This window comes from Myripristis murdjan, chromosome 24, assembly GCF_902150065.1.
Source record: "Myripristis murdjan chromosome 24, fMyrMur1.1, whole genome shotgun sequence".
Classification (NCBI taxonomy): domain Eukaryota; kingdom Metazoa; phylum Chordata; class Actinopteri; order Holocentriformes; family Holocentridae; genus Myripristis; species Myripristis murdjan.
Genome location: NC_044003.1, coordinates 10,304,679 through 10,314,266, shown reverse-complemented (window position 1 = coordinate 10,314,266; position 9,588 = coordinate 10,304,679). Strand labels below are relative to the sequence as shown.

The 9,588-nt window shown below is 37.9% G+C and overlaps 1 protein-coding gene across 1 annotated transcript; it reads left to right on the top strand.

Annotated features, from left to right (window-relative positions):
- Window positions 1-525: 525 nt before the first annotated feature.
- rpf2 (ribosome production factor 2 homolog) lies at window positions 526-9,264 on the top strand. Its single transcript, XM_030047872.1, has 10 exons — window positions 526-659; window positions 1,889-2,021; window positions 3,885-3,922; window positions 4,950-4,989; window positions 5,093-5,174; window positions 6,611-6,687; window positions 6,806-6,905; window positions 7,015-7,117; window positions 7,357-7,501; window positions 8,332-9,264. The coding sequence occupies exons 1-10, from the start codon at window positions 637-639 to the stop codon at window positions 8,512-8,514; spliced, it is 924 nt and encodes a 307-aa protein (XP_029903732.1). The 5' UTR covers window positions 526-636; the 3' UTR covers window positions 8,515-9,264.
- The last annotated feature ends 324 nt before the right edge of the window (window positions 9,265-9,588 follow it).

The window sequence follows — 9,588 nt, the reverse complement described above, 5'->3', positions numbered from 1 at the left end:
AAACCCAGCTTCGAGTTACCGTGCTCCTGAAAGACTGCTGTCTTTTTTAAGCCCATCATTTACATATTTTTAAGCCATAATAAGCTCTCTATTCCATCGGTCTGATTTCCTGCATCTCCTGCAAATGTAAGAAAAAGATAATGATTTAAAAAAAAAAAAAAAAGCACTCAGAAAAAAGAGATTTTCCATTATTTTTAAGAGTCGCTAGCGGTGTCACCAGGTTTTTAAAAAAATAACACAGCTTGTGTTTTCTTGTTTGATTTCAGTTTTATATTAACATCGCTCCCAGACTTCAGTGACAGAAGATCCCTTGACGACATCTACTGGTCGACCGTGCTCATATTTTAACTATTTCGATGTATCTATATTTAATAAAATATGTACTCGTCTTATTTATTTATTTACTTTTTTGTGTATAGTAATTTTAAATCTATTTTCTGACAAGGAAAAAAGATAAAACTCAAAACCAACATATTTATTATTATTATATTATTATTCTCTTCTGTTTTTTCCCTTCGGCGGAAATGACGTCACCGAAACTGCAACCAGCGTTGTCTTCCGGTGAGGGAAATTCACGTGGAAGTCCGGCGTGAGAGCGACTCGTGTTGGCAGAAACACGGGGAAAAAGGAGATAAAATGGCTCAACTAGGTGGAGTAATGTAAGTTTATGACTCTTACCATCTGAACAGCCGCTGTTTGTAAGTGGCGTCGCATATATTGTGTCCATAACTGGGCTATTAACGTCTGTTGCGATGTTTGCTAGCGTTAGCATAGCCGTACACATGACATCTGAAGGGTATTTTTTTATATTTAAATAAGGGTATGAACTTTAATTTTCTGTTAAATACATGTTTAATAGAGTTTATAATCAAAAGTGATACCAGTCATATGTGGGCTGAGTTTTTAAAGAGATCAAATTGACATGATAATCACTTAGAGGCCAGTTTTTATATATTTTTATGTAGCAATAGATGCATTTCCCGTAATTTAAAATATAAAACTGACTGCTGAGGCAGTGTGGTGAAGCAGGGCTGATAATATGGACGAAATTAAATATCACAGTATCTTAGAGCAATTGCCCTGGTGTCAATATTGTGACATTACAGCGTGGATGACTATTGGTGCATCCGTGACATGTTTACACACAGTAGATTTATTGGCAAATGAATAAATCAAGTATCATGGTTGTGATGATCGAGCAGACAGAGTCAGCAGGCTGCTAATTTCAGAAAATGGCATCTATTTGCTGTCATGCATTCTTTAAAACCAAGGAAGACAACTCTTATGCCACATATTAACATTAAAATCACATATAATATGTAATGTTTCATTTCTAAATGTTTTTAGCTTTAGGAAACATTTACTACAGTTTTCTGCCTTTCTCCTTGGCCAGACATTAATAACAATCTCTCTAGAACAATAAACACACATTGGTAAAAAAAAAAAAAAAATTACCACCATAAGCTGAATATTGAATTTTAATTGCAGCAGATCCTGTAATTTAAAGGAATACTCCAACATTTTGGCCAAAATACTGTTTTTCTGATGTACCCAACCTGGGACAAGATGTTAACTTTTTAATTGTAGTTGAGCTTTTGATAAGGCAGTAGTACTGATATGGCGAGGTTCTCACTTTGTCCCCTACCCACAGTGAGTGTCAGAGCACTAGCTACTGCCTCAAAAAATCCATTTAAGAAGCAGAAAATTACAGAACAAAATATTATTAAGGTTTTCTCTGAGAAGCAACTGCAGGCCTAGAGTTGTTAGGATATAATTTATCTGTAAATATAATTAAAACTCTGTTCTATTATGGGTTTTTTTGGCCTTAGGTCAACAAAACAGCTGTAGCTGACATTCACACACGTTTTTGTGTTGATTGTATCCGCAGAAAACCCAAAACGAAGCGGTCCAAGCGCTTCCTGGAGAGCAGAGCCCCCAAGCTGACAGAGGATGTGAAGAGCGCCATGATCATGAAAGGCGGCAATACCAGCCAAACCATCACCCAGGCCCTCAAGGACATCGTAAGTAACCTGAGAGGAGGTGACAGAGCTTTTAACACATCCAGTCAATTGGCACAGTCGGACACAAAAAGCCAAAATTTCTACATTTTAAAATGGCAGGTGCAGTAATTAGATATCAAATAATGAAATCCAGTGTGCTGACTCTGCACACCGTTACATTTAACATGTGCTTCAGCTGATACTTTGACAGTTTCCGTGCCATTTGAGTCTGGAGGCACCAGGTGGCAGCAGAGACTCACTGTGTGAGTTTCTGAAAGCGTGCGGGACTTCATTAAACAGAAGTCTTGAAGCAGAATGTCAGAAAACTGCACAGTCGTGGCCTTAATTTATTATTAGCATCTTGTAGAGGTGCTATGATGATCTGCTGTTGTGATTGATCTCTGTGCTGTCTTTCTACACTGTGTCTGTCTAATAAAAAAAAACAAAAAAAAAACAGATATGCCAAAAAAGTGAATTCTTTGAAAAAAAAAAAATGTTGTGCACAAACCTCCTCCAGGAAACCCCTCATGTGTAATCATGTGGAGTGCATAGAAAGTAATTATGGACCCTCTATTTTTTTCCACTGGATCAGGAATGACTGACGTTATTTGAAATATAAATTTACCATCAAGGAATTCCGGTAACGCTTAATTTTAGTCGGCCACAGATCTCATGGTTGGTGATAATTGGCCAGTAACATTTGAAATTTCTTTGTAAATGCCCCCAAATTAAATCATCGTTTATTTCAAAATGTATTGAAAACTGTGTCACCAAACTCATTCTAGATGAATACCTCAAACCCAGTGAATAATAAAAATTAAACTAGGGTTGCCACCGGTCATGTAATCTCTGGGATATCATCTGTGCAGCTTTGTTATTTTGGAGTTTTTCAGGAAAACCACAGAATAAAAATCCTAAATATGGTTTGCAGCATCGGTTTGAATGTTCAGAGTGAGTTCAGGGACACAGTAAAAGTTTTGTTTTTCAATCAGTTTTCAGATAACCGAAGATGTAATGTTGGGGGGCTAAGTAAAAAACAAACAAACAAATAATTCAAACACATAAAGTATACCTATCTATCTATCAATCTATATCTAATTATCATATGCTGACTGGATTTTTTTGCCAGCAGTTCAAGGCAGCACAGAGTGAGTACTTAATATAAATCTTTAGGTGAATATGGGTGAAGTAACTCGTTACCCAGATGCGCATCTGGTTCTCATGGTGACTGGTCGGGTAATCATACATCACTTCCTGAGATGAGCTGTTTCAGGAAACGGCTGAGGTTATGAACTCACTGGGGGGGTTGCATAATTCACATTCATCATTGTGGGTTTTTTTTTTTTTTTTTTTACAGTCATTTATTCAACAAAGTGTCAAGAGCTTTAGCAGAGGGAGGTGAGAGTGTGAACTGTCCTTGACCCGCTCGCAATTTCACCATCCACACCAGCAACTCACCTCAAAACCTCAGGCTCCTGCTGTGATGAGAACAATTAATTGAAAAATTATTAAAATTGCAATGCAATATCCAAATTGCAGGAGCTGTGTTTTTTTGAGAAGGTAAAATGTGTGATAAAATGCTGTTGTAAATGAAGAGTTGCAGTGATACAGATATTTTCCAGATGTAAGAAAACAGGTTTGTTTGGTCCAGATCCTCTGCAAAAAAAAAAAAAAAAAAACACACCAAGGAAAATTATATTTAAATTACTAATTAATAACGCAAAAATTGTCACATATCACAGTATCTGTAAAATTAATCACAATAAGATTTCTTTTTTCAATCATATCATTCAGCCCTAGCTGTGATGGGTAAACCTAAATGAGATGTGATGACTCATTTGTTGATTTGTGTAAATTTGACCCAACCCCCTTGTTTTCCTGCAGTATTCACTGAAGAAGCCCAATGCCGTGCTGTACAAGAAGTAAGTGTGATTTAATATTGTACCTGGTGACTAATATTAAAACCTAAATGAGCCTCACTCTCACGCTTTTTTGTAAAGTTCACACTCGCCAACATAAAACCCAAATTTCAGTATTTTCTTTTCAACAAAATGTGATGCAAACTGGTATCTTAAGACGCAGTTAAATGGACAGTTTAATCTTAAATACAGTTGACTCATAATTATAGTATTAAAAAGTACTACATAATACAATTTAATTAAGTTCTTTTTAGTTTTGTGCTACTTCATGTTACTATATTTAAAAAAAAAAAAAAAACTTGTGCTACTTGTTTTTTATTGTTTCAATTCTTATTTTTTGTTTCTTTATTCTATTTTATTTTTTCCCTTTTTGTCGTGTATATGTAGTTTTTCTGTGTGTCCATATTACTATAATCTAATATATGGTTGCACGCTGTGGTGTCATATTTGAATCAAAACCATGTGGATTGATAATAAGTACCAAAATGAAAGTTTGGTACTAATTGTGATAATTTGGTATCGTGTTAAGTTTGCTTAAGTGTTAGCCTAGTCCTGGCCAGTATTTCATGTTGTAATTTTCAATGAGATCATTCACAGTGTTTTCAGAGTTCAAGGGCAAAAACATGTCAGATAATAAAATTGTTTTGATGTCTACTGCATCCATTGAAATAAAAGTTCAGGTCTTACTTCAGATTCACATGGCAGGATTTCTACGGTGCGAGTCCAAAAAGAAAAACATTCTACAAAAAACACTCTCCTACAACATAAAAATTAAAGTTTTGAGTAAAGCTATGATCCCATGTGGATTATGGCAGCTCTCAGCCAAGTAAATGAAATACCCATTTGAACTTTTGTCAGTATAAAAAGCCGTCCAACTCTCTGCCCAAGTGTTCATTAACACACAAAAGAAGCCAGTTTGGTTAAACCAGGACACAAGCAACGTCATTAACTTCTGGCACTGTTTGTTAAAGAAGTTATATTTTGATTTAGTGTGTTGTCTTTGCTTTTTTTTTTTTTTTTTCCTCCATAGGAAGAACATAACGCGTCCGTTTGAGGATTCCACATCGCTGGTCAGTGAAGGCGATACAGCTCGTCATCAGCAGTGCTCAGTCATATTTCAGTTTGCCCACATATTTCTTTGTTTTATCACTCATCTTTTCAATTCCCCGTCAGGAATTTTTTTCCAAGAAGACAGACTGCTCTCTGTTCCTGTTTGGCTCGCACAACAAGAAGCGGCCCAACAATCTCATATTTGGTAAGTGAGTTTTTCAGAATGCTATACGTGAACGAAGGCTGCCGAGTCAACGTCAAACTGCTGACACTGACTCAGGAAACGCCCCACTTCCTGTTCTCTGTCTACCTCCCACACCCTATATGCACTTTAATGCAGTCGTCACCCAGTCGTGACCTGGCCACACACACACACACACATGTAAAGCACCGTGTTGTAAGCTGCAGCAGCATCCTGGCTAGATAGTACATGTAAACCAAAATAGTACTTGTAGACTTCTTACCGAAACCACTCTTCTGCTGTTCAGGACACATGAAACAAAGTAAAAAGCAAATAATAGTATGTATTAAGGGTTCTCAAACTTAGTGTTCAAAAGGTCCATCTGATTTTTATTTGAGGTCCAAGGTCCAGAACAATAGGCGATAACAAAATAACTTTGGTATCTACGGCCTGTTGGGCGTTTCGTTCAAGTTTGTATTTCATTTCAAATGGAGCAAGAATAAAATGGGATTCTTTGTCACAACATAGAAGAGTGTAACCATAAATAAAGTTTGAGTTGACGACACCTACGCTCGTTGTGTTACTGTAAATGCAATAAAACTTTTGCGCCACCCCCAAAGCAAATTCTCTACTGTGATATTAAAGCAGGAACTCAGCAGCAACAAATCACAAACCAGAAAATGTTATACACTTCAGAACATCGTTTATTTGGAACACAACAAAATACAGTTGGAAAGAAATACAGTAGCTAAACGGAAACAAGTATGTATAAACGTTTAAAAAAAAAAAAAAAAAAAAACCTTTTGCCTGTACTTTTTAAAAGAAACAATAAGATATAACAACAAACAGTAAGATAACCCGAATAAGAACAAGCTTGGATCAGGAACACAAGATGTAGCGGTTGGGCAGTAAATGTTTTTGAATCTTTGTTTCTGGGTTAGATCAGGAGTTAGAAAGCGTTAGACTTCCTAACGTAACCATGCAGATATCTATACCAGCTGATCTTTAAGGAACATGTGGCCTCCATGGCTTGCTCATGCGCATTTACCCTGCACAGCATCAGGAAAATCGGACCGTAGCTGTCTGAACATGCAGCACAACTCCTGGTAGAGGCGCTTGTGATTTCACACCTCGACTACTGCTACTTCTTACTGACAGGGCTCCCTTTGGACCAGAACCAGAGCTTTATGGCTGATGTCGCTGCTCTCTCCTCTGTTTGCTCGTGGTGTATTGGATAAAAGCGTCTGCCAAATGTGAATTGTTATTGTAATTGTACTGCCCCACAGAATGCGTTTTTCAGCAGCCCTGGAGATTAGATGTTCATAGTAGATTTGATGTTTGAGGTTCAGTATGTCATTATCTCCTGAACCATGTAATATCATGTAACTTATTTACTCATTTGAGAAAAGAGATTTTTCAACAAGCTGTTAAACATTATCTCCTCTGGTTCCCCTTTGCAGGTCGTATGTTTGACTTCCATGTGCTCGATATGATTGAACTGGGCATCGAGAAGTTCACCTCACTCAGCGACATAAAGGTATTGATTAAAGTTATTAAATTAGTCTTCCTTTTTCCCCAAAAATTAGTTTTGCGGACATCACTTAAATAAGAAAAGTATTACTGTTATCATTATTATTGTCTCTTATGCATTGCAGGTCAGCAAATGTCCTGAGGGAACCAAACCGATGCTGGTGTTTGCAGGCGAGGCTTTCGACACAGATAATGAGTACAAACGTCTAAAGAGCGTCCTCATAGGTATTTCACAATATCACTCATTACTGTTGGACCGAAACTGTCACACTGTTTTTTGTGTGTGTGTATCGATGTCTCAGTGTTTGTCTGTTTTCTTTGATTTACCTCCCAGACTTCTTCAGAGGTCCCACAGTGTCTGCGGTGCGTCTGGCTGGTTTGGAGCACGTTATACACTTTACTGCACTGGATGGGAAAATCTTCATGCGGAGCTACAGGTACAAAAACAAAATTGTGAAAATATCTCATCGAATGCTAGTAAATTTTTGGCTGTGGCCGGTAAATGTGTCCACTCTACCAACCACTGGAACCAGCAACCAACCCTCGTCTTTTCTCAGAAATGTGCTTGATGGTGAATTTTGGGATACACCAGCTGCTCTGTCCTGTGACTGCTGACTCTAACGCCTTTGTCCTAGCAACTATCCTCTGACTGCAGAAATGTAAAATGTCATCGCAGGTGTCTGTTGAAGAAGTCCGGCTGCCGGACACCACGGATAGAGCTGGAGGAGATCGGGCCGTCCTTTGACTTTGTGCTGCGGAGAACACATCTGGCGTCAGACGACCTTTACAAGACAGCTCACAGACAGCCCAAGGCTTTGAAGGTAAAACACACCTGGATACAAGAGTTGAGACATAGTACTGTAATCTTTCAGTCCTCTTCTGATTGGCAGTGACAATAAAATTTGTTGATGATTCTGTACTTGAACGGTACTGAAAAACATCATGTGCACACAGCAGGGTCTGAAATTAAGAGACTCGGTTCAGTGCAACAAATACCCTTGATGGCTCATAAAAGAAAAAAATACTGGGGTGATTGAGAGAACCACCCCAACGTTTTTGCTTTGCTTTGTCTTTGCAATTTTGCCCGTGTGCATTTTTTCACAAGTGAATTTCATTGCCTTCTCGCTGTAAGAGATTCAGCCCAGGTGTTTCTTTCATGGGATTTTTTTTCCATGGTGTCATCATCAGTAGGAGAAAATTTCAGGCCCTCATAAAACCATGTCGTCAACAAAAAATAATATAAATTATGGTGTCCTTGTGGCTCAACCACGAGCACTTGTAAGGTTGAGCCCTTGTTGTGCCAGCCTGGGTTCTTTGCTGCATATGTAATCTTCAGAATTATAATAAGGAATTAATAACAAATTATTTTAAGGGTGCAAGATGGAGTTTTGCAGACAAAGGGAGGAATGGTTCACTTCTGTAAGGCTTGTTCCCAGCACTGGGAAACAAATGTTGGATGTGGTCTGATTTAAAATAAAATGCCTCAGTCGTACAAAATCATTTTTCAGTAATGAAAGTGCAGCTCTTATATTTAGTCAGGCAATAAAATTGAACCAAAATATCCTGAAATCTCAAATCAATGGGGCAAAAAAAGTCCTAATTTCTTAGCCTGGTATACATTGCTCAGTGCTTTTCTCTGTCACTCTTTCAGCCCAAGAAGAAGAAGAACATTTCCCATGATGTCTTTGGTACCAAGTTTGGCCGGGTGCATATGCAGAAGCAGGATCTGTCCAAGTTGCACACGCGAAAGATGAAGGGCCTGAGGAAGAGGAGGGGAGAGGTGGTCGCTGAAGAGGAGGGACAGGCACCCAAACTGGCCAAAGTAGAGAGCTGATGTCCCACTGGGAGAACTGGACTCTGCTCGTGAGCGTTCGTACCCTCGTCACTGGATCAGTCACCTCTTTGGAAGACAGACCGTGTGCTAATCATGCAGCCATTTCACTGTAAACAACTGGACATATGAATCGCCACCAGGCAAACACGATGCATCGTCCTTTTTACTTTGCTATTTTTGGTTTTCTTTCATGTGACGTCGAGTTTGTTCTTTGTCTTTAACATACAGAACATGTCTCTCAGTTCTGGTGAAAGCCACGTGGTCTTCGGACAGCTTTGGTCACCATAGCTGTTACCCAAAGGCCAGTCAGAAATGTTTCGAATTTCAGCTTATTTCTGCATTTTCCATGACATAAAGAGTTTACAAACTCAAAACAAAAATCAGTTCCGGTTAATTGGAAATGCAGATGAATTTGTGCATTGTGCAGTGTGTTAGAAACAGCACTAATGTAACAGAAATAAATTTGTCTCCTGGATTATTTAAGGTTGTTGTGAGCTTATATTTCTTGGAAGCATAACTTCACCCTGATTTACCTTGAGGCTAATGGCTATGGGTTTTGTTTAACATTAAACAAAACTTTGTTGTTTCGGATCTTTCTGCCAGTGGTATCAATGCTGGAGTTCCATTCCTTCACATTTCTAGTTTCACCAGATAGTGAGGCTGCTTTCCATGTCATTTGAGTAAGATACAAATTCTGTTTTACATGAGTATATATGTCTGCACCGTGGATTAAAGTATTCATATAAAGCCTTTTTGTGTAGCTCGACATTTGTCCTGTCATTTGAAATGAGCATTGTTGGGTTTCTTGGGATTGGAATAGCTTACAGATCACTTATCTGTATTGTATTATCTTAGATTTTTATATATATATATATATATATATATATATATATATATTGCCCTAATTCAGTCCAGACTATATAAAGTGAGTTTATGAGCAGTAAAGAGCTGCTGTTTTGTTTTTTTTGTTTTGTTTTGTTTTTTTCAATAATTTAATGATATACTTATAAATGGGGTTCATCAACATTTTGTCCACAGATATTTAGGATTACCTACAGTTTTTAAAAGGTATCA

What these genes read in the sequence shown, in the direction of transcription:
- rpf2 (XM_030047872.1), top strand. Translation starts at nt 637, where the DNA reads ATGGCTCAACTAGGTGGAGTAAT. An exon ending in AATGCCGTGCTGTACAAGAA is followed by an intron (nt 3,923 to 4,949) that starts GTAAGTGTGATT and finishes TTTCCTCCATAG; the next exon opens with GAAGAACATAACGCGTCCGT. An exon ending in CCTCACTCAGCGACATAAAG is followed by an intron (nt 6,688 to 6,805) that starts GTATTGATTAAA and finishes TATGCATTGCAG; the next exon opens with GTCAGCAAATGTCCTGAGGG.